This window comes from Tiliqua scincoides, chromosome 6 (assembly GCF_035046505.1).
Source record: "Tiliqua scincoides isolate rTilSci1 chromosome 6, rTilSci1.hap2, whole genome shotgun sequence".
Classification (NCBI taxonomy): Eukaryota; Metazoa; Chordata; class Lepidosauria; order Squamata; family Scincidae; genus Tiliqua; species Tiliqua scincoides.
The window spans coordinates 67,074,267-67,098,489 of NC_089826.1; the positions used below are offsets into that span (position 1 = coordinate 67,074,267).

The window sequence follows — 24,223 nt, forward strand, 5'->3', positions numbered from 1 at the left end:
ATAATTTAATCCATCATTATTGGATGTTGTCTTCCCTTCCCTCTTTCATTCTGGGAAAACATGACATCCTTGGCATCTTTTCATAGTGTTCACTGTCCTGGATAATCCATTGTACAATAAAATGAATTAATGTTAAGTGCTGGCCCTGTTACTGCTACCTAGTCTGGGGACAGATGATAGTTTGTTCAGAGAAAAAGTTGGTAAAATAGCTCCATCATTGTTCATGGTATGGTTCACACTATCCCCCTCCCCTCCCCCCCTTCTCTGTGGTCAAACAGATTTTGGAGATTTCAACTCTTTGAAAAGAATCTTGTCTGTCTCCAGAAGTTCTGGCCATTGGTTTTATGCACATCTAAATCCTCGTAATATGTCTGCCTTTCTCTTTCTCTGATTTTACCCTTAGATGTAAAGGAGCATCTCACTGTGGCCTCACCAAGGAGAGAAAGCGCCGTTCGCAAGACGGATCTCCTGACTCAAGTGCTGCTTTAACTGTAGCTCTTGGCCCAGAACTCTCTGCTGCTGCCACTATAGCCTTAATGACAGATGATCCAGGCCTAATTAATCCTGCCTTCAGTACCACCTCAGAGGACAACCTGTCAGGACCAGGCTCTGCGGATCCTAACAGGAGCAGCCAAACTAGAAGTAAGAACCATTGAGGAGCACCCCAGAATCTGTTGACCTCTCTCTAAACGACTTCCTCCAGTCTTACTTACACGTAAGCAGTGGCATCACTAGGGTTTGCATCACCTGGTGTGGGAGGCCAGCATCACCCCGCTGATTGGCATCATCCCATGCAGTGGGCATGGCAACGCCCTGAACGGTGGGCATAGTAATGCACTATCGCCCCACCCCTGCTGGTATTTTGGCTATAATTTTTGATAGATATTTCAACAGTTTCATGCAGTTTGTTTCATTGCATTCTGCATGAAATTATGCATAGAATGATATCTAATATGACGGTATTATTCAAAAATTCCAAGATTTTTAAAATTTTGGCCAGTTGTCGTGTCACCCCCTTGTGTGTATGACCCAATGCAGCCTGCACTCCCTGCATCCCCTTAGCAATGCCACTGTATGTCAGAATACATTTTATAATTATTTTTGAGAGGAGATAACTGTATTTAACTTCTGCTCTTGGTTTTTTTAGCAATACTTGACATCTTGAAAAGTGGCTGGTGAAATAAAAAAATGGGCCGTGCGGTTAGATGTTATAATCTGTGAGGTGTATTTCAGTTTCTCACTTCATGAAGTACAAAATAAGAATAGAGAAGAATGCTTGCAAGTTATTTTGAATGTGGGAAGAGTGTTTTCCCAGGGGTCCTGAAAGCAAAGAAGAAACAGAGAAAAAGAAACATTCAGGCTCCCTGATATGTGATTAATTGCATAAAGATTTAAGGCAGCTTAGTGCTGCAAGCACGTCACATTACATGTCTTTACTTACTTTGCATATATAGTTGGCCGTTGAAATCCGTAGGCTCAGTATCCACGGATTCTACTATCCATGGATACTAAGCCCACGCCTCAGAGGGCGTCCTCTGTAGGCCTTCTGAGAAGGCAGGGAGGCCGGTGGAGTGGACCGCCAGCCCAGCATGGCCCAAGCATGCGTAATTGTGGCACCATGACCCTGCCCCCTGTGGACAACAGCATCCCTGGATTTTGAGAACAAGATGGCTAATATTATAATGCTGTTGTACAAATCGATGGTAAGGCCACACCTGGAGTATTGCGTCCAGTTCTGGTCACCACATCTCAAAAAGAATATAGTGGAAATGGAAAAGGTGCAGAAGAGGGAAACCAAAATGATTACTGGGCTGGGGCACCTTCCCTATGAGGAAAGGCTACAATATTTGGGCCTCTTCAGCCTAGAAAAGAGGCACCTAAGAGGGGACATGATTGAGACCTACAAAATCATGCAGGGGCTGGATAGAGCAGATAGAGAGATGCTCTTTTCCCTCTCACATAACACCAGAACCAGGGGACATCCACGAAAGCTGTTGGGAGAGTTAGGACAGACAAAAGAAAATATTTCTTTACCCAGCGTGTGATTAGTCTGTGGAACTCCTTGCCATAGGATATGGTGACAGCATCTGGCCTGGATGCCTTTAAAAGGGGATTGGACAAGTTTCTGGAGGAAAAATCCATTATGGGTTACAAACCATGATGTGTATGTGCAACCTCCTGATTTTAGAAATGGGCTGTGTCAGAACACCAGATGCAAGAGAGGGCACCAGGAGGCAGGTCTCTTGTTATCTGGTGTACTCCCTGGGGCATTTGGTGGGCCGCTGTGAGATACAGGAAGCTGAACTAGATGGGCCTGTGGCCTGATGCAGTGGGGCTGTTCAGTGGGGTTACAAGTCATGATAGGTATGTGCAAAGTAGGCTGCCTCTGATTGCCAGATACAGGGGAGGGCACCAGGACGCAGGTTGTGTCTGCTCTAGTGTGTTCCCTGAAGCATTTGGTGGGTCACTGTGAGATACAGGAAGCTGGACTAGATGGGCTTTTGGCCTGATCCAGCAAGGCTCTAATTATGTTCTTACTATCCACGGGAGATCCTGGAATTGATAGCAAGGGCCCACTGTACAGAGATGCCTTGGACATGCCAAAGGCACATGCCTTTGTAATGTTTATTGGAACATTAAGAAATGAGAAATGAGACACACAAACTGAAGAGAAAGTCCACAAACTGTAAGACATGTATCTTATCTGACCTTCCCAGTATTGCAAAGATGTGTGTCTTCTCTGGCTACTTGCCTACACCTGTACTCGCCATATATTTGGCTGTGTAGGACACCCACATGTTTTTGTTTATTCAGTAATAGTCACACTATCATGCATCACTTCATAATATTACCCAGTTTGTTGCACGGTATCTGTTTGGCTTGTAGGCCCACATGATCTTATATTCTTGTGAGATTTACTGTTTCCATGTGATGTCAGAGAACAAAGAGAGCATGATGAGAACTGTTGGGAAAAAGGCACCAAACAGCATGAATCAAACCTCAGTTGTTCAGAAAATTTAGCTACTAATTCCAGAAAATATTCTATCCCTTCGGCAGCCCAGATTTCAATACAGACATTTTAAAAATTTGAATGTTCAACTCACCTTACTGGTCACAGTGGTAGTAGTAGTACTGTAGTAGTATTCATATAAATTAACCTTTCTTTTTCAAACCTGAAATGCTTTTGTTTCTTACCAGGATGTTTGAATGAATTTTCTTACCAGTTTCCAAGAATGTTTGAACAAATTTAGGATATTTTTGGGGTGCTGAATCAAAAAATGGCATTGGTTTTGCTCGATTGGCTCTAGTTTTGGGGGTACAGCATAGCCATCTTGTATGCTGATTCAAGCAGCTTCTTCATGAGGAAGCCAACACCGTTGCTTCCTCGCAAGGAAGCCACTTGAATCAGCATATAAAGTGACTATGTCATACCTTCCAAACTAGAGCCAATTGGGCAAAACCAATGCCATTTTTGATTCAGCACCCCAAATATACACAAGAATAGGTCTAACTTTTAAGACAACAAAATGTGTGTAGACATGTGTAGTAGTAGCAGGGATGTGGGGTGCAGGGACAGCAGGTGAGACAGAACTGCCCTGTCATTGTCTGGGGAGAAGCACTGCAGCTGCCCCAACTGCTTTCTCCTGAGGAGGTTCTCCTGAGAACTCTTCTCCTTATACCCAAGAAGGCTCTCCTTACATTGTGTTCTTGGATGTAAGGAGAGCCTCATCAGGTGGAAGTGGTTTGGGCTGCTGTGGTGCTTTTGCACAGACTACAATGGTGTGGTTCAGCCTCACCTGCCTGCTCCCACACCGCACATCCCTGAGTAGTAGTGATGTCTTTATTTGCTCCCTTATTTCAACATTGTCTCCTTCATGTAGTCATTCTCCAACTAAGTATATAGGTCTTTCCAATTGAACAACCCAAACTTACTTCACTCTGTTGCTTTTTGCTTTCAGCTCGACATTTTGAACGTTCCACTATAAGAAGCAGGTCTTTCAAAAAAATTAACAGGGCTTTCAGTGTTCTACGAAGAACAAAGAGCGGGAGTGCCGTTGCAAGCCACACTGAACAGGGACAAGGGAACGGTGAACATTTGGCTGCTTCAGAAGAAGGTAATGGTTTTTACCTGCATACATTTTTGGAACTCTGATAACTAAATACAGTCGTTGTACTTCTATATTTTTAAACTGTTGATTACTTCGTTATAATCTGGAAAATTAATGGAAAATGGAAAACACTTTTCAATTAACATTTTTCCCAAAATGGAAAACATATTTTGTAAAAAAAAATTATGTAAGAATTTTCCAATGGGCCTGTATCTCCACAGTAGGCAAAGGCTGTGGCATCACAACCAGAAAATCTAGGGGTAGAGTTACACATACCATGCAAATACATACATTCAACCCAGAATTGTTTTGGGTTTTTTTTTTAATTAAAAGCCAATAGAAGCTTCTTTTAAAATTATAAATGGCATGTGTGAGGAGGAGGGATCCAACTACCAGAATACTGGGATCCACCGTAGGAGTTCAGTTCCCAAATCCTCAGCCATGATTTTTGGCCATTTCCAAATGCTTCTAGTAAAAAATAGCTAATTCTGGGTTGAACATGTATTTGAGTGCATGTGCAACTCTGCATGTGCAGCTCTCCCCTGTGTTGCAAACCTTGAAGTCAAGAAAGTTGAGATTTGAAGTAAACACTTACACAAAGTCCAAATGCCTGTTGGCTTTCAGCTGTTGCCACCCAGTTTCTAGAATCATCCTGATCCATCAAAATTGGTATTCATTTAATCCTGTCAAGATTCAAGAGTTGCTGTTGCTAAAATTGTGTTTCCTACTTCATGCTTTCTCTGAGGTCAGCCGCAGTTCAGATGGTTTAACTGCCAGTATTATTGTAACTTTTCTTTCGGTGGCTGTCAGCTTAGCTTCAATTTATGTCTAGACGTATGTCCCCCGACAATAAACACTTAGTCAAAGTGAGATTTTAAAAGATCCAGATTTGTCCCCGTATGAATGCTACACAGAAAGACAGAGAAGGGAGAGGCCACCAGGGAACAAATAACTGTTCAATGTTCTTAAGCCACCCTAAGCACAAGAGGATCCCAGGGACTTCATTAATATATGAGAAGTGAGTCGTGACTGAGTACTCATTTTACTAATCATCAAAACAGCAAATTAATGAGACAGAGCTATCGTCTGCTTTGCTCCTTAACTTTCCACCTGTTTTACTTCTTTCCTTTTTTACACTGCAGTAGGTGTAAATAGGAGAACCAGGGTGGTGTAGTGGTTTGGAGGTGGACTGGAAGATCTAGGAGCCTGGAAGATCCCCCCTCAGCCATGAAGCTTCCTGGGTGATCTTGGGCCAGCCACTTTCTCTCAGCCTCACCTACCTCACAGGGTTGTTGTGAGGACATAAGGAGGGGAGCAGCTATGTACACCACCCTGAGCTCTGTGGAGGAAGGGCAGTATAAAAGTGTGTGTGTGGGGGGGGATAGGTAGGCTGTATCTTCATTAAGATCAGGATGGGATGGACAATTAGGGCAATGGTGTAGCTAGAGATGGGCAAAATGGTAAGTACTACAGGCACCACAATGTGTTGCATAAGCTCCACTCATCATTGGAGCCATTCCGGGCAGTGATAGCAAAATGCAGGAGGCACAGGTTGGTTCGATGAGCACTTGCGCATTACCATTTGAATGCTGCTTCGAGGGGTTGCTTACATGGCACACTGCGGCATCTGCAGTAGTTACCATTTTGCCCCTTCCCAACTACACTATTGAATTAGGGAAATATGCATTGTGGGATTGATTACTTCCAGTAATAGCCATGTTTTAACATTCAGATTTCTGATTTACAATGCTCTTCACGTCAGGGTTGGCTCAAAAGTTCCTGAAACTGTACACCAGATGCTGCAGTCCTTATGGTGGTGCCTTGCAATGCAGTATGGTGCGTCCCCTTGCCTGAAGTGTGTCAGCTACGGGTGTCTGTGGAGACTGAGTCCTCTCCCACTTCCTAGATTTGAAAAGGAAGAGGGAAACAGAGTGAAAGAGGAAGTGGGAGGAGAGTAGAGTTGTGGGCTAGAGTGGGAGGGATCGATACTTCCAGTGGTAGCCATGTTTCAAAAAGGCTGTATTTAAACACACACACAGCCTACTGAGAATGACAAAGGTGGACTGTAGTCTGCAAGAGTTTATGCTACAATCATTATAAATCAGAATCTTAGGGTGCCACAAGACTGTTGTTTTGCTCCTACAGACGTACACAGCTACCCATCTGAGAATGAAAGGATTTGTGGCAGGCATCAGACTTACTGCTCTAAAGTCCATGCAGATTTGCTATTGGGGCAGAAATTGGAATGAAATTAAAAAAGAAAAAGAAAATCAGTGCTGTTCAAATGAGTCTTTGGTAATGGATTATAAACACTGATTCTTAAAGCCTGGTTTCTAGGAACTAATGTTCATTCTTGAATGAATCCATTTTGGATGAATTAAGTGTTGGCCCTGTGAGAAATCATCCCTGTCTGGCTTCTTTACGCTGCTACTGCATTAAGGGTGAGCACTACAGGAAACTATATAATTGTCACATATTTGTCCTGATCCTTTAGAAATTCCAGCATAAATTCTGAATTCTTACATTAAGTGAATAGATTGGAATTTGATCCAGAGCAAGACAAAGGAAACCCATAGCACTGTTAATTGAATGGAGACAATATAAACACCACCCATCTTTCATAACAGAAGTTGTGAATGACTTTTTTTTCTGATAACCGTTTCCAAAGAGTTTCAGGTTCATGCCACTGTTGGGATGACTTAATATGGACAAAAAAGGTACATGAGACATAAGAACCAAGATATAACAAACTAGATAGTTTATGCCAGAGATTGGTCAAAACCTAGACCAGGCAGGCCTGTGGAGGCAGTTTTGATGCTAGGTTGGAGTTTGTAGCCCAAATATGGCAAAACCCTGCTAGTAACATTCTCAGTGGAACAGACGGATGACTTGGTGATAAGCAGAGCATAAATAGCTAGATAACTGGAGAAATCTGGTAGGATTTCCACTGTTCAAGATAAGTCGTTGATTTAGTTTGTCTATGCAAAGCAGAAGGAAAAGCAGAGAAAAGGGGAATGTGATTAGCAGTCCAGCTAAATAGGATATGTATTGCTCAAATTCATGAAGACTTTTTTTTACTCTTTGAAATCATATCTAAGCAATTTGACCCAAACTATTTTCACAAAGATAAATGTATCACTGGAGAAGATTTTTAAAAAGTGGAAGGAATTAACAATGACACAGTCCTTCAAAGGAATCTGCTTTATAAAAGAGGATGTAAATAAATAAAGTGCTTGCTGCTACTCTAAAGATAGAAATTCCATAGGCAAATACAGCAGGCAAATGTGTGAATGACAGCAATGTCAATGCAAGTACTAAATTAGCATGAACTTGTGTATAACCTGTATTTCTGCTAAATTAGCCTGAACCTGTATGTAGATTTGATTTGGTGTTGTGTTATTTTTTTCTTCTTTTGCTAACTGTTGTTGCTAGTTTTGCCCCTTCAATTGTCATGGAAAATAACCAAAGATAACCAAGATAATTTCTAGCCATGTTTAATCTACTGGTGAAATTAACATATCTACATTGGTAGAAGTGCAGCCCAATCCTAAGCGATCACGCTCTGCCTCTGCAAAACCAGAAGTGGAGTGCGATCGCTCCGCTTTTACTTTTTAAGCCCTGAGGAGCCCTGCAGAAGGTTATGCAGGGCTCCCCACACCCCTGGAAGGCTGCTGCAGGGACTAAAAAGTAAATGCCAGTCCCTGTAGCCCCCTTAGCAATGTGATCCTGGGGATCGTGTCACTGCCTCCCTCCTGCCTGTGCCCCTGCCCCTTAAGGGGAAAGTGACCAGGGCTCTTTGGCTGGGGTGTCACGATGCCCCAGTTTGAAAACCACTGCCATAGTGCAATCTAACTGGAAGGTACCTAACTTAGGCTTAGGGCCCTTACATTGCTCAAGAATGCCCCACTCCTTTCACTTAAAGGTAAACAAGTGACTGCACCTCTCTGAGCTCCCAATGAATGGGTCACTCAGATGACTGGCACATCAACAAATATTTCTTATGGGCTGGTGCTTATTTAACTTTGCTTTGATTATGTAATCAAGTTACCTGACTGTAGGAACTCACCTGGCTTCTCCGTCCCACCCCTTGGACCTAGACAGATAGGTTTGCTGCCCAGTAGGAAAGGTATCTCTGTTGCTAAGTAGAGTAGGTGCCCCAGACAGGAAGACAAGTCCTGAATTCACACCCAGCACATGTTTGGGGAACAGTGGAGTTCCCAAACAAAGAACAAGAATGCTGCAGGAGGATTTGCCAGCAATTCTGCTGAACCTGTGTAGGAACTTTGGGGGAGTTAAATGTCCCAAATATAGAGAAAAATCAGCAAAAAATAGAAGGAAAACAGGCATTCATCACACTCCCTGAAGTACAGCTTTTCATAAGTTAAAATGTTAGAAGCTCTTTGAGGCTGACAGAAGGAATCTTGAATCCTGAAGTTCTTGAGCTTTTTAGAAGTGTGTGTACTTGGATCACAGAACCTGCTTCAGGCAGAGAAGGGAACAGGAGTACACAATGTTAAGCACTTCAATTGCCAGTCAGCATGAAGCCACTTGATTGGCCAGATATAAATAAATACATGGACAGCTGCCCTTGCCTGGTAAACAGGACAGCATCTTCTGCCTGTTGCTTCTGAGATCTCAGCTCCAGCACTGACATCAGGCTGGGCTTTCCCAGTCTGACTACCTAAGATCCTTTTACTAGTGATGCAGGAGACTAACCAGAGACATTTTCCATATGAAGTATGCACTGTCCCACTGAGCTATCAGTTCTTCACCACGTCATATGTTATGGTCAAATTGACTTACTTGCATAAAATGTATACAAATATCAAGGATAAATTATTATGTTTGCTGAAAAATCTGGCAGAAAACTCCTGTGGGCATAATAATTCAAGACACATATTTAGTATGCTCATAAATCTTTCCAGATGAGCACAGACAGTGTGCTAAACGGAGCAGATGACCTTTTTTTCCTGTTGTGTGCCATTGTAACAGTACCATTGGCCATGCCAATAAAAAATTAATAGATGCAAAAACCAGTAAATAATCCTTCAGCAAGCAGAAGCAGCAGAAATTTCTGTGCACAGATAACATGTTGTTATTATTGACAGATCCAGTGTGCCCCACACCAGTCTTCGTGCCCAAAACACGAAAGCATGCAGCAGTCCCGCTCAGCAGAATCGGCAAGAGCAAGACAGACAGTATACTGCCTTCTAGGTTCAGCAGTTCATCGTTATGTAAGAAATTGAAATTTAAGGGATCAAAGAAAGGTATGCTATAGTCAAGGTTTTCCTTCTCTGGAAAACTTTCTTAAAAAGAATGGAAAGTAGCTAATAACAAGAGTTAGAGCACCAGAGACAGGAAGGTGTTTTTGAAAAGCATTTAGACTTGATCTGGTTGGCCACATCAGTGTATTTTTACATCCAACTAGAAAAAAAGGCTTCCACTGACCATAAAAAGATTATGCCAATATTCAAAATAAGCTTCAAAAATGGAAGCTTTTCTTTGATAACTGCTGGCTCCATCCATGTACGGAATCTTCTCAGAAAATTTTAGCCCACAAATAAAATACAGGGGTGGGATCCAGAAATCCCATATCTGCAGATTCACTTATCCATGGATGCAGGAGGACCCCCCACGCCCCACTCCCATCCTCCTGAGGTGAGGGGAGCTGTGCTCCCTTCACCTCCAGAGGGTCTTCTGAGCCCAGCAGAGACGGCACACATTTGCCAGGCTCAGAATGATGGAAAATAGCTTAAAAATGCTACTTCCCATTTCTCTGTGAAAACCAGAAGTGACTTTTTAATGACATTATAAGACATGCACAGCCTCTGCCAGGCTCAGAAGGCCCTCCAGAGGTGAGGAGAGTGCAGTTCCCCTGGCCTCTGGAAGGTGGGGGGAGAAAGAAGCACCAGGCTCTGCAGGAGGAGAACTGAGAAACTTGCCTAGAGGCACATGTTAATTTCTGGGTCATCTTCTTTCAGATGGGTTGCTTGAGATACATTAATGGCCTAGTCCTACTTGATGCCTTGCTGATGGTGCATGGATGCCAGTGTAATGTCCATCAGTATCCAGAAGTAGGGGAGATAAGTGTTGAACCCACACCAGCTACTCCTCATGATTGCAAACAGGCACATCTAGTTCACAATGGTCACTGCAGGTAGGCAGGCTGTTGGCATCCCTTGGGGTCTGTATGATGTTCTCACCTGTTGGACAGCTGCCTGTGGGGCAAAGAATAGATAACAGCATTAGTCACGTGTGGCATGAGATGCATACTCGATTTTTGTGAGACAGAGTGGTGTCACTAGACCACACCTGCAGTTGTGCCCTGTGGGGAGTAACAGCATGGGGGCTTGGAACATTACCTTTCCCACTGTACAGTGGGGCTGCAGTAGGGGCTGCAGCACTCTTCACTGTTCAGCTCCTTGTAGCAGTAGTGCAGTCCTGAAAAACAAAAGGGGTTCTGATGAGTGTTTGGCCAGCAGTAGCAATGGCTGGAGTCGTTGTCATTGTCTGAATGGGACCAGAAAACAAGAGTTAACAAATTATTTTGCCAAACATGTTGTGAGGGACACAAGGTTATTTGTGCATAGTGTTCCTTTTGTGTGCCAACTGCCCTTTCACAATGATTCCCATCACCAACCACCACCATTCCCTTGGGGTGATCAAAGAGGTAGAACCCTATGCTACGTGTCTTGTCATCAGTGCTGTGGTCTCCCTGGCAGGGGATTTAGTACTGGGGTCAGTGTGCTGTGATTGACTGCCAGATGTAGTCTTTATCCTATTCTCTGTTGTAGGAACATGGGTCAAGCAGGGTGGCAGGAGTCACAATTTTCTGCTGTTTTTCCCTTTCCTATTGTTCCTCATGGGATTATGCCTACCTGCACCCGTTCTGTCATTGATGTTGTGTTTTTCTGGCATTGGCGGCCTCGTTGTCCAAAGGGGATTAGGCTATGGCATAAGTCAACTACTCTTCATTCCTCCCATGCCATGCCCCAATCTCTTCCCTGTATTAGCCTTTCTGCCGATGAAGTTGCAGTAGTGTCCAAGTGATATCAAGCTATGTTGGTGTTTTTCTGGCACAGTGTTGGCGTCCGTGGCATGTCTGTTGATAGGTGGGCTTCTACACTTGGGAGGCTGTTGTTGCACCAGCGTACATTGAGATACACTGGCATATGTTGAAGATAGGATTGGGCCTTAGGTAGCTCAAGTTATGTTAATTCTACAATTTGTCTGGAATCGAGTTCTCTTGGAATCTGATCATATTGGAGGACTCCACCGGCACCATGGCTGCAGCACCAGTACTGACTGCTTGTTTTTGGTAAAGCTTTTAAAACCCTTTTTAATAAAAGGAACCAAAAGCTGCTTTGCTATGTTACAGAAAACCTTGGCTTTGCAAACTGGGCCCCATGATGTTTACATTAAGCAACAGGTGTAAAGATAACAGGAGACTAGGCCACTTGTACCAGGCCACTCTAATGAAGGATGAGTAAGTGCCTAATATTCATGCCAAGAACCAACTTGTGATTTATCTTGCTTTCTATCTAAACTTGAATATTTGTATTGTACTGCACTCTGCCGGCCTCCAGAAACTTTTTACTTGTCTGATTTTAAAGATGAAATCCCACCTATTTCCATCTTTAATGCAAAGTGTAACCTGAAATATACCTATGAGGTGAATTGTACCTTATCTGTGACCTATTTGGCGTTAGCCCCATCTCTGATGTAAAATTTCAGCCAATGGAAAGTCTAGATTCGGGACAAAGGACCAGAAATTGTATAAAGGTTGAAATCACTATTGAGAGGTGCCCATGCTTTGAGACAAAAGTCCCGTGGGCCCATTGCTTGCAATGAAATAAAAGCCTGTAAACTATCACTCCTGAATACCAAGTCTTTTGAGTTGCTGTCTTCCAACCTTGCAACACTGGTGACTGACTCTATTTTCTAGAGATTCCAGGGATTGAATTTGGGACAAATTCAGATACAAAGGATGTGCTTTGTCAATGAATGGAGACTCCTTCCCGTTAACCAAATAGAGGTTTTCCTTGAATGTGGTTATAGAACTGGATCCTCAGTACATGGGCATAGCTAGGGCATCTAGCATCCAGGGCCCACAAATTTTTAACAGTAGGCCTCCTGGAGGCCTAACTCTAACCCTCCTGGAGACCTTCTGAGGCCTTCTGTTTGGGAAGCCTCCCCTGTCCTCAGGAGGCCTCCGAAAGGCACCCCCTTCACACCACCTTCACACCCCTCAAAGCATGGAACCTGGGGCAATGGCATTCCCGGGGGCCCCTAGCTTCACCGCTGCTTCAGTGAATATTTTAGGTTCTTTGAGGCACTCTGACAAAAACTGCTTCATTTTTCCTTTAGTTCTATGTCATCTGTGCAAATCATGGATATAGTTGTGCTGTGTACCGTGGAGTCATTAGTCTGATGCAGGAAGTTGCTCTGTGTAAAGAGAGATGTCAGGGAAAAGAAACTGATTTCAAAAAAATGAAGATCAATGTGCATTATCTGACTTTAAGGAGAAAAAAAAATCCTTTCAGCACTGTGAACCAAGAAGGATGGAATCTCTCACCCCGTTTAGCATACAGCAGATCTGTTAAAACGTAGCTGTGAAAAGTGTGTTGCACTGAGGTTCTTCTTTTTCTTTTCTGTTATTCCCAAATTCCAAATTAAGGCCTGTCCTGTGTGCATTTCAGTCTTCCCAAGGTTATATCACCTCATCCCAGATGGTGAAATTACCTGCATTAAGATCAACCGAAGCGATCCCAATGAAAGCCTTGCCATTCGGATTGTGGGCGGCAGCGAAACGCCCTTGGTTCATATCATTATACAGCATATCTATCGAGATGGAGTCATTGCCAGAGATGGAAGATTGCTGCCGGGGGACATGATACTGAAGGTATGCTCTTATACTGAAGAAGATGCAAATGGGAAGAGAGTTTAGTAACATAAGGACAAGCACAGCTTTTTAAAAAAGGTTTCTGATGCAGTTTGAGGGCATGGCAAACAACATTCGTAGATTACATAGAAGAGGGGGCGAGTGAAGGAAAAAGAGCAAGAATAGCATGTTTCTTTTACATCAGACTCATTGATGTGGATTCATTTTGAGGTCAGACACAGAAGGTTCCATTCAAGTTAAACCATCTAGTTAAGCTAGAGTACTTGTGTTTAAGACACTTTTCTTTCCACCCATGTGGATTCAATAAGCCAAAATTCAGTTCCTTGTAACATTGCAAATGAAGCTCCATCTCAGAGTCACTACAGAGTCCCACTAGACGTTGCAAGCATTGTGTAACCGCTAAGGAGACCAGCTACTCCTGGTCTCTTTTTTTGCAGTTCTCCTGTAACATTCAGGTTCTTTCTCTGCTCCTTGGCATCCAATGAAGTGAAGTGGACACACTCTGAGCAGGATGCTGTCATGTCATACGACTTCTGTGTTTAGCTGTCACTAGAGGAAACATAGGGCTGTTACTCTCAATGGCACGAGCATGTCTCTTGTAAAGACTTGTTGACCTTCAGTCAAATTAGATGTGCGCATGAAAAGATAATATGTGAATGTAAGCAAATATATGTTCCCAAATACAGTACGTGTATCATACGTGCACATGATAAGGCAGTGTCACTGGCTGCAATTGCCTGTTGAATGTGCACTCAGAAGACTATCCAAGTTCTGTCAATATGGTGTGTGAAATTGAAATGTCCTTCACATGGGCAGCTGTCCATGGGAAGCACACACAGGAGAATGCATGGTATCTTTCTTGGACTCACCTCTACTTAGACAACCTTTGGCTTTGCCAAATCCACTGAAGGCACAGCTCTCCCTGATGGTGGGTTATGATAGCATCAGTCATCAGCTGTGGGGGGGAGCACTGGACTCATATAAAAAATAACAGAATTAACCTAGCTTGTTGGGTGGAATCTGAATCTGTTCATTTCTTTAGCCTTCCCCACATTGTTAACTAATCAAAGGCACATTTAATAGGACTTTTTTGGTCGATCTCTGCTGACATTTGAGGGATACCTGATTCTGATTTCCCTTCTTAGCTGAGCCATTTTGCACATTCCAGTACAGTACTTGACTGCCTCTGGTTGCTTTTTTCCTAGGAAACTGTGTCAGAATAGTGGGGCCTTTTTTATCCATGGGCTTGGCATCCACGGATTTCCGTATCCACACATGCCAAACCTGTGACTGGAGAGCCTCAAAGGACCTCCCAGTTGCAACCAGAAGTCACTTCTGGTTTGCACTGGCAACTTCCGGTCACGTCCGGAGGTATTCTGAGGCCCTCCAACTGTAGATTTAGGCTGCAATCCTATATACACTTTCCTGGGAGTAAGAACCATTGAATGAAATGGGACTTACTTCTGAGTAGACATGCATAGGATTGCACGTCTTAATTCTCTGCAGAATTTGGTATCTGTATGGCGTCTTGGAATGGCTCTCCTGTGGACACTGAGGGCCCACTGTATCTTTAGTTAGCAGGATAATGACAATCGCAGTCGTACTTTGGTTCTTCTTGCCCATTTTGGCTCCTTAGGATTTTTGACTTCCTGTTTCCACGATCCCTATAAATATACCTGATAGGCAAATGATGAATTTAAACTTATGTGGAATTGTCAGGACTGAACCTGGACATTCTTATGGTAGCAAGGCAGAAGAGAACCACTATATAGTGTACTGTAGTAAGCTAGATGGAGCACCAACCTCCTTATATCCTGCTTCTCATTTTAAATCTCTGAGACCACTAAAGGGTATGCTGATATGGAGGAGGAGACATTAACCCTTTCACCTGTATCATCTTCCTGCTGAAAATCACCCCATTAAGCTGCTGTTTACCCTGTAAGGCCAAACATACAGGTAGAAATACACAACCTTCATTCTGAGAGAAGGCTAAATTTAGTTGCTAGGGAAAGATTGCATCTTCCGCAGTGACGCAAGTTAGTAGGTCAGCTGCTGTACCGTAAAACTGCATCTCTAAACCCTTGTTTGATTTATTTTTCTTCCAGCAAATTAAAGCCCTGGAAGCATTAGCATAGATAGGGTCAAATATCCCATCAAAACAAATAAAAAGAGCCCAAACAAAACAGTAGTATAAAATGTTTGGTCATATCAAGTATACGCAATTTCCTGCATATTTCAAGCTTTGCTTCTTCTGCAGTTGAATATCCTCCTCAGTTCTCCATGAACCAAACTGTCTGTCTAAATTGAAGACATGGACGGTGATCAATGCTAATTGCTTCCTTTGAATCAAAAAGATTGGGAAACTGGGGGCTTGCCTGTTTGATTGTAATCAAAGTAGCTGTGAGTCAGCAGATGAAAAATGCCAGAGGAAGAAGTGAGCAAGAAGAGAGAGCTCTTGGAGAATGCCATTGGAAACAAGAAGCTGGTGGACTCAAACTGAGATAGGCAAGAGGATATTGAAGCCTGAGGAGGAGCAGTAATAAAATGGAAAAATAAGGCATGATGTCTGGAGATAATCAGCAAGAGAGGAAGAAAACAGTACAGTGTGTGCTGTCCTGGGGGGGGGAGGGGAAGGATATTTATAATGAAAACTTGGCTTCTTTTGAGTGAGCCAAATGCTGCATGTCATTAGAGCAAGAAGACATCTGTGTAAATAGGTCATCTGTCTTCAGTGCCAGTTCCAATCAGATAGTCTTTTACCTTACTGATTTATGACTCTGTCTTCCAGGTAAATGGCATAGATATCAGAAATGTGCCACACAGCTACGCCTTGACAGTCCTGAAGCAGCCCTGCCAAGTCCTTCGGCTGACAGTACTCAGGGAGCAGAGGTACCGGTGCAGAAACAGCGGGCTCTCGTTTGATGTTCCCTGCAGCAGGGATGACAGCTTTCACGTGGTCTTAACCAAAAGCAGCCCGGATGAGCAGCTTGGCATCAAGCTGGTCCGCAAAGTGGATGAAACGGGGATGTTTGTTTTCAACATGCTGGAAGGAGGCATCGCCGCCCGCGATGGACAGCTTCAAGAGAATGACAGGGTTTTAGCAATTAATGGGCACGATCTTCGATATGGAAGTCCAGAAAGCGCAGCCCAACTGATACAGGTTGGTGGCAGCCACTTCACGTTTTCTGAGCACATCTGAGAAAGGATGATGGGATACCTCAGATAAGACCTGTAAGGCACTGTGTCCACTCACCAAATCTACTCCCCTTGAAGGTAGAAATTTTTCCCAAATACAAATCATTTGCCAATCTTTGTGGAAAAGTAGAGATAAAATTTCCAGAATTTCCAAAATAAAAAAACCTGTTAGCCATAATGTCTGCAGGGTATTATAAACCATTTTCATTAGACTGAACGCAGCACATTCTAATTTCATTTAGAAATTTCATTTAGTGCCATGCTGCTAAAACATTACAAATCATTCTTCAGTTAGCAATATAGAATTCTGTGGCTAGAAAGGGTCTGTTCTGACCAGTCTTCTGTCATGACAGAATCTTCCGTCGTGACAAAAGACAGAACCTTCTGTAGTGTAAGTGAGTCCTGGCCCATTTTCCATATCCAGAAATAAAGCTGCATTTTTTGTGCAACAGATTTGAAATACCTCTGCTCCCTTTTGAAAAAAAAAAAAGCCCAAAATAGCACATTAGTTTTATGATGGTAGTGGAGCAAAACTTTCCAACAGTGAGCGTATAATCACAGGTGGAAAAGAGACTGTTAAGAACCACTTTCATTGTGGGATGAAGGCAACTGTGAAATGTTGAAGGATCAAGATCTCCGAACTGAAAAACTAACACACAGGATCAGATATCCTGATTACACAGGCCTACAAAATTGAGGGGCAAAAAAGTATTTCCCAAACTTTATGGTGGTTTGATACAAATTTGGAGTGCCGATTCCAAAAATGGCACCCGTTTTGCCCTATCACGTCTAGTTTTGGAGCTATAGTATAGCCTCATTAGTGAATGGTTCAAGCAGCTTCCTCATGAGGAGGCCATGGTGTAGGCTTCCTCATGAGGAAGCTGCTTGAACCATTCACTAAAGAGGCTATGCTGTGTCTCCAAAACTGGAAGCAAAAAAAATTGTTTGCTGCTGCTACTGCTGTAGCACTGTAGGAAGAGGAGAGCTGCTGCCGCCCCTGTCCTCCTCTTGCTCACTCTCACCCCTTGTCTGTTTGCCATCTACCCTGGTCCACCACTCAAAGCAGCCATTTCATCTCACCTATGGATAGGCCAGCACTGATATTGCCTCTAGTCTACTGAAGGAGGGGGCAGGCAGCAGTATAGGGCTATGTCGTAGCCAGAGCCATGACCCATCTGCTCCTTTCCACTTGTAACCCAAACTCCTGATGCCAGTGCTACTTGTGGTAGATGTGATGTCAGTGAGTCAGTCACCTGTGTTCTGAAGTGTCACCTGTGTTCTGAAGTGGATCTGAGATGTTATATGAATGACTACACGAAATTTTGCAATTTCAGCTTATTTGTAATTCCTTTTTTTTTCTTTGTCTTTTTTTGTCTTTGTCTTTGGCTATAGAATTAAATACAGGCTACAAATCTACACATTGATTAGTCCAGGAAACTTATTGCACTATAATAATGAGACTTAGGGCGCAATCCTAACTGTCAATTAGGCCAGCCCAAGTCCTTGGGCCCAAGTCCTTGGGCCGACCTGGGAGGGTGGCAAATGTGCCGTAAAGTACGTTTGCACCTCCTCGAGGGGAAGCCAGGCCGGCACTCCGAGAAGTGCCGGCCTGCGGAGGCTGACAGATACCTCCATGCCGGCTTACGCCCTGGTGCTGGCATCGGCCCTGCATGGCCAATGCAAGCGAAAAAGCTAGGCGTGTGGAGGTGGGGAGGAGGAGGGAGGGAGGTGTTCCTGGGCAGGGGGAGGACGGGTGATGGGCATCTCTGGGGGTGGGCGGGGAGTGGGAAGCGGGGCTGGCAGTTATGCCAGATCCCAACCCCCGTTCCCAGGAAGAACGGAGCAGCTTCAAGCCACTCTGCTCCTCTTGGACTTGTGCCACCTCAAGAGGGAAAAGGGAAACTTTTCCCCTTACCTCTGGGTAAGCAGTTTCTGACCACAATCCTGCACTGGCTACAGCGCAAGCCTCCTGGCTTGCCTGTTCCAGCGCAAGTTAGGATTGCGCCCTTAACTGTAGATTGTTCTTGGTTGCCTTTCTGCCTGTACCAAGTTCGTAGAAGTTGCCAAGATTAAGACCTAGATCCAAACTATTATTTGCACAGCATGAAAATCCCATTGAAGCTTGACAATACATGGTCATTAAGCTTCCAGCATTCATGTTTGCAGTTTGTTCTTTAGTGAAAGTGTGATAACTTGCCTTGGTGTGCAGTGGCATGGAGAAAATGGTTCAGGGCGCAATCCTAACCCCTTATGTCAGTGCTTTCCAGCACTGGCATAGTGGTGCCAATGGGACGTATGCTGTATCCTGCAGTTGGGTGTCACTCACAAAGCACTCCTCAAAGTAAGGGATTGTTTGTTCCCTTACCTCAGAGCTGCATTGCCCTTATGTCAGTGCTGGAAAACTGACATAAGCACTGACACTGACATAAGGGGTTAGGATTGCACCCTCAGTCTTCATGGTGAGCCACTGCTGACAGAAGTCATACTTCAATGGGAACAGCTGCCATAGGGAGCCCATTCGTGCCCACATGCCACTCATTTTGCATGCACTGTCTCTGACTCTCTCTGCTCAGATTACTAATGAAGCAAGAGATATATGTTCCCCAGGAGCCCCCTCCTAAGGGCAAACATTTTAAATAGCACTTACTTATAGTTAGTAAAGAGAGCAAAAATTCTTCACAAGTAGATCACATGAACTTACATATACACTGAACCGATCAAGGTAAAGAATGGAAAAGGAGATCAGTTATGCAAATATTTAACAATGCAACTGAAGCCCTTACTACAGTATTTCCAAGTGTGGGTATAGTGTATAAACATTTGAAACACCAACAACAGGGGATTTAAATCACATGCCCATTCCAAGCGGCTGAGATGTGAACCGTCTAACACAGAATTCAGTGTCAGTGCAACTGCTTTGTCATGCTTATTCATGGATTACAGTGTGATTGGCCTTTTCCCACTAATTTTGGGAGGAAATGACCATGCCAGAGCTCCAAATATTTCTCTTTTTGTTGATGTTTTTAAACAAATAGGGCTGTTACTTAATTAAAGAAATCTTAGTCAATTACTCACATGAGCTTTGGTCACTTAATTGACTGACTAATCAATTACATCTGCATACATTTGCATCTGAATAACACATTAGAGCTGTAGGGGAAAAAACCTTATTCCTTTCCTTTTAGATGGTGCCTGAATATGCCACAGCAGGCTGAGAATCTTTCCCCCCTTCTTCGAACAAACTTCTGTGCCTGCCTCCCCACTGCTTGCCTCCATCCTGAATCCAAAATGAATAATTAGCCAATGAAGTGATGAGTATTATAGAGAGCTACTCAGGCACTGGGGAACTGGAGACAGTACTAGGAGACCTATGCTGAAATCTCTAGCATAGGATCACTGGCCCCAATTCAACTAAAGTTTGTTGCTAAGGCTACTGTATCATACACAGGAGTAAGCCCCATTGAACCTAGTGGGTCTTCGGAATAAACTTGCTTAGGAGGGCTACACTGCTTGTTCTATGGAAAGTAATATGATTTGAGTGGAATATGACTTAGGACTAACTTTTTCCATTGGCTTTAAAGGACTTACAGCCCAATCCTATGTGTGCCACCCAGTGGCAGCGCATCGCCTGTGCTGGTGTGACTGCCATAAAGCAGTCAGCACCAGTCGCAAATGGTGCTCCAACAATGTGCCACTTGTATATGTTAGCCAGTTATCCTTCTAGCTGTCAGACATACAGTTAATGCCTTGTTATCCACTGATTTGGCATCCACTGATTTGACTCACCACTTATACTGGGCTCCACCTTTAAATGCCTTGTAACAAGAAAAAAAATTCTATTTCCTACCTTCACGCTGTTAAATCGCGCTGGTTGCAAGCTTTTCGGGGTTAAGATACCTTGAAAGACCTACTTCCTCCATGGTCATCCCAGAATGCATTGTTGTAAATGCTATACTGCATTCAGCCATAATTTCATTCTATTAGATTCCATTATTCCCCCTATCTAGGGGCTGCAATCCTACCCACACATACACAGGAGTGAGTCCCATTTACTATCATTGTTAAAAGCATATAAATAGTAGCCTATTAAAGTACAGATGTGTCACATTTTCTGAAATGCAGTCACATACCTTGGTAGCATTAAATCTAATATATAAAAAATAAAATATTGAAATGAATGGGGACCCACCTGAAATTGGCTCACTACTCACCTAGTGGGTCCCAGCCCACAGTTTGAGACACGCTGGTCTATACCAATGTATTCTGGGGCTACCAATGAAGGAGCAAGAAACCCAGAAGGGGGGTCTTTAAAGCTATATTCCCATTGATTTTGTATCCACATTTTTTTTATTCACTGAGTGTTCCAGAACAGAATCCCAGTGGATAATGAGGCACGACCTGCAATCACTTCCAGATAAAGAAAGGTCACACCATATAAACTGTGTCATGTAACCCACATATTTCTTCAAGTCTTTTCATGTGACCAAAGCTATAATGATTTTGCTCCTGGATCACTATTGCATATAGAGAAATAGCACTGTTATATTTCACTTTTGTTACATTTCAAGGCTATGTTACATTTCACTTTTACATGCTGAGGGATATTGAATTGGCTGTTTTGTTCTCCAATAAGTACTTTTATTTTAATTCATAAAAAATCTATTTTTGCCATTTTTTTGCCACTTTCAACCACTATCATTCTAAATTGTTAGATTCTCTGGTTCATTCTGGTTCAATCATTAGAATGTTTCATTTGTATCATTAGATTCATATGGTTCATTCATTAAATCATTCTATGGTTAGAAACGTAAGGCAAAAATAGAGAAATAAGTACATAGAAATCATTCTCTTGTTAGTCACAAAAGCAGCAAAAATACCATTTGGAGAAGGAAAATTGAGCAGTTACTGGATTACTGATATGACAAATTGTTGGGGTGACAACATAAGAACATAAGAACATAAGAACAGCCCCACTGGATCAGGCCATAGGCCCATCTAGTCCAGCTTCCTGTATCTCACAGCGGCCCACCAAATGCCCCAGGGAGCACACCAGGTAACAAGAGACCTCATCCTGGTGCTCTCCCCTACATCTGGCATTCTGACTTAACCCATTCCTAAAATCAGGAGGTTGCGCATACACATCATGGCTTGTACCCCATAATGGATTTTTCCTCCAGAAACTCGTCCAATCCCCTTTTAAAGGCGTCTAGGCTAGACGCCAGCACCACATCCTGTGGCAAGGAGTTCCACAGACCGACCACACGCTGAGTAAAGAAATATTTTCTTTTGTCTGTCCTAACCCGCCCAACACTCAATTTTAGTGGATGTCCCCTGGTTCTGGTATTATGTGGGAGTGTAAAGAGCATCTCCCTATCCACTCTGTCCATCCCCTGCATAATTTTGTATGTCTCAATCATGTCCCCCCTCAAGCGTCGCTTTTCTAGGCTGAAGAGGCCCAAACGCCGTAGCCTTTCCTCATAAGGAAGGTGCCCCAGCCCCGTAATCATCTTAGTCGCTCTCTTTTGCACCTTTTCCATTTCCACTATGTCTTTTTTGAGATGCGGCGACCAGAACTGGACACAATACTCCAGGTGTGGCCTTACCATAGATTTGTACAACGGCATTATAATACTAACCGTTTTGTTCTCAATACCCTTCCTAATGATCCCAAGCATAGAATTGGCCTTCTTCACTGCCACCGCACATTGGGTCGACACTTTCATCGACCTGTCCACCACCACCCCAAGATCTCTCTCCTGATCTGTCACAGACAGCTCAGAACCCATCAGCCTATATCTAAAGTTTTGATTTTTTGCCCCAATGTGCATGACTTTACACTTACTGACATTAAAGCGCATCTGCCATTTTGCTGCCCATTCTGCCAGTCTGGAGAGATCCTTCTGGAGCTCCTCACAATCACTTCTGGTCTTTACCACTCGGAAAAGTTTGGTGTCATCTGCAAACTTAGCCACTTCACTGCTCAACCCTGTCTCCAGGTCATTTATGAAGAGGTTGAAAAGCACCGGTCCCAGGACAGATCCTTGGGGCACACCGCTTTTCACCTCTCTCCATTGTGAAAATTGCCCATTGACACCCACTCTCTGCTTCCTGGCCTCCAACCAGTTCTCAATCCACGAGAGGACCTGTCCTCTAATTCCCTGACTGTGGAGTTTTTTCAGTAGCCTTTGGTGAGGGACCGTGTCAAACGCCTTCTGAAAGTCCAGATATATAATGTCCACGGGTTCTCCCGCATCCACATGCCTGTTGACCTTTTCAAAGAATTCTATAAGGTTTGTGAGGCAAGACTTACCCTTACAGAAGCCATGCTGACTCTCCCTCAGCAAGGCCTGTTCGTCTGTTTGGAGTAGGTCTGTTTGGAGTGAAATATCAATACACTCTGTGCACTGATGGGGGGGAGTGATAGAGTTAAAATCAGGTCAATAAATTTGCATTTTCTGTGTGCCAGGAAAGTTCGTTCTGTAACTGTCTAACAAGCAGGGCTTTTATCTGTGCCTCAACATGCAGGCGAGCGAGAAGCACGTCCACTTCGCTGTGTCTCGGCAAACCAGGCAGTGGACTCCTGATATCTTGCAGGAGGCTGGATGGGATTACAGTGGTAGCCATCTGCCCTGTCCTGCTCAGAGAAACAATCCTAACAAGGTGAGGCCCATCACTACTTCCCCTCATTACAGTTTCTGCTGTGGTGGGAAAGAAAGAGATCTGGTACACTGACTAATGTGTTAATGTCTGTAAGTAGCATCACTGGACAGTATCACCAAAAGAAGCACATTTTAACACTCTTGTGTAAATACAGAAACTGTGATCTTTGTTTATACCCTGGAAAGTGCTGCTGTCTTTTGAATGGGTGGAGAGAGGATGAGAGTGAGGGAGGATGTTGGATGATAATCATGGAACAAAAGTTTTTACTCCCATTACCCTCCCCCCCATCCTAGTCACAACCATGCTTTCCAGCAAAACATAATGCACTTTAATAAAAAGTAAGAAGCTTATCTGCACTTTCTCCATCTGGAGCAAAGCATGGCTATTGCTGAGACTGGCTTCAGAGATTCCTGCCATCTGGTAGAAGATTAATAGGACTATCCTGTCAATCAATTTGGGGTTAACTGTTATCAAGTGAAGGATGGAAGGCAGAGGGCCAATGTGCTGCCAGTTTCTTGCATCTTTTGCAATGTCAAAAGGACACTGCTGCTCTGATTTACTAAACACATCAACAGAAGGGCAAGAGGCTATAATTCTTCAACCGTATTTTATGCGCTCTCTCTCTCTCTCTCTCTCTCTCTCTCTCTTGAGTGACTTCGTTTTTATGACTTTGGTTGGAAGACAAATGGAGTTCGGCCTCATAGGGCAGCACAGTTCCCAGTGCTAAGCTTAACTTGCCTTCAACATGATGGATGAACAGTGGCATTCCCAGAGTGGGGGCACAGTGCTAAGTTTTGCGGGGTGCCTCAACAAGCCATGTAAACTGCCCCCCCCTTGCCATTGGAGCCATTCCAGGCAGCGAGAGCAAGATGGAGGAGACAACTCTGCATTGCTCTTGCCTCCCAGAATGGCTCCAACAGTGAGGGAGGGCCAGCTTGCGCAGCTTGCTGAAGCGCCCTACAAAACGTAGCGCTGTGCCACCCCTCTGAGAAATAAGCTGAGGGGTAGCCTGGGGGTTCTCTCCTTGTATACTTACCCTAATTCTTACCTCAGTTCTTACCCTAAGAACTTACCTCAGTTCTTCAGCAAATAGAATGTATACTTACCCTAAGAACTTACCTCAGTTCTTCAGCAAATAGACTTAGAACCTGTGGGAGATTGTTGTTACCGTCAGTGACTAATGCAGTGATTTTCAATATTTTTCTTCTCATGGCACACCGACAATTGCTAGAATTGTCCAGGCATACCATCAGTTTTGTGACCACTAAGAAGGCACACCATGCTGCTGATGAGGGGCTCACATCCCCCAATGACCCTACTAATAAATGACTCTCTCCCAAAATCCCGTAGCACACCT

At 43.7% G+C, this 24,223-nt stretch overlaps 1 protein-coding gene across 2 annotated transcripts in view; it reads left to right on the forward strand.

The window, feature by feature from the left end:
• Window positions 1-24,223, forward strand: part of LNX1 (ligand of numb-protein X 1) — a 77,072-nt gene that overhangs the window by 30,785 nt on the left and 22,064 nt on the right. For both annotated transcript variants that reach the window (XM_066632765.1, XM_066632766.1), the window contains exons 2-6: window positions 404-642; window positions 3,960-4,115; window positions 12,809-13,011; window positions 15,800-16,171; window positions 22,732-22,866. In XM_066632765.1, the coding sequence (XP_066488862.1) occupies window positions 404-642; window positions 3,960-4,115; window positions 12,809-13,011; window positions 15,800-16,171; window positions 22,732-22,866 (1,105 nt within the window). The remainder of the gene's footprint in view (window positions 1-403; window positions 643-3,959; window positions 4,116-12,808; window positions 13,012-15,799; window positions 16,172-22,731; window positions 22,867-24,223) is intronic.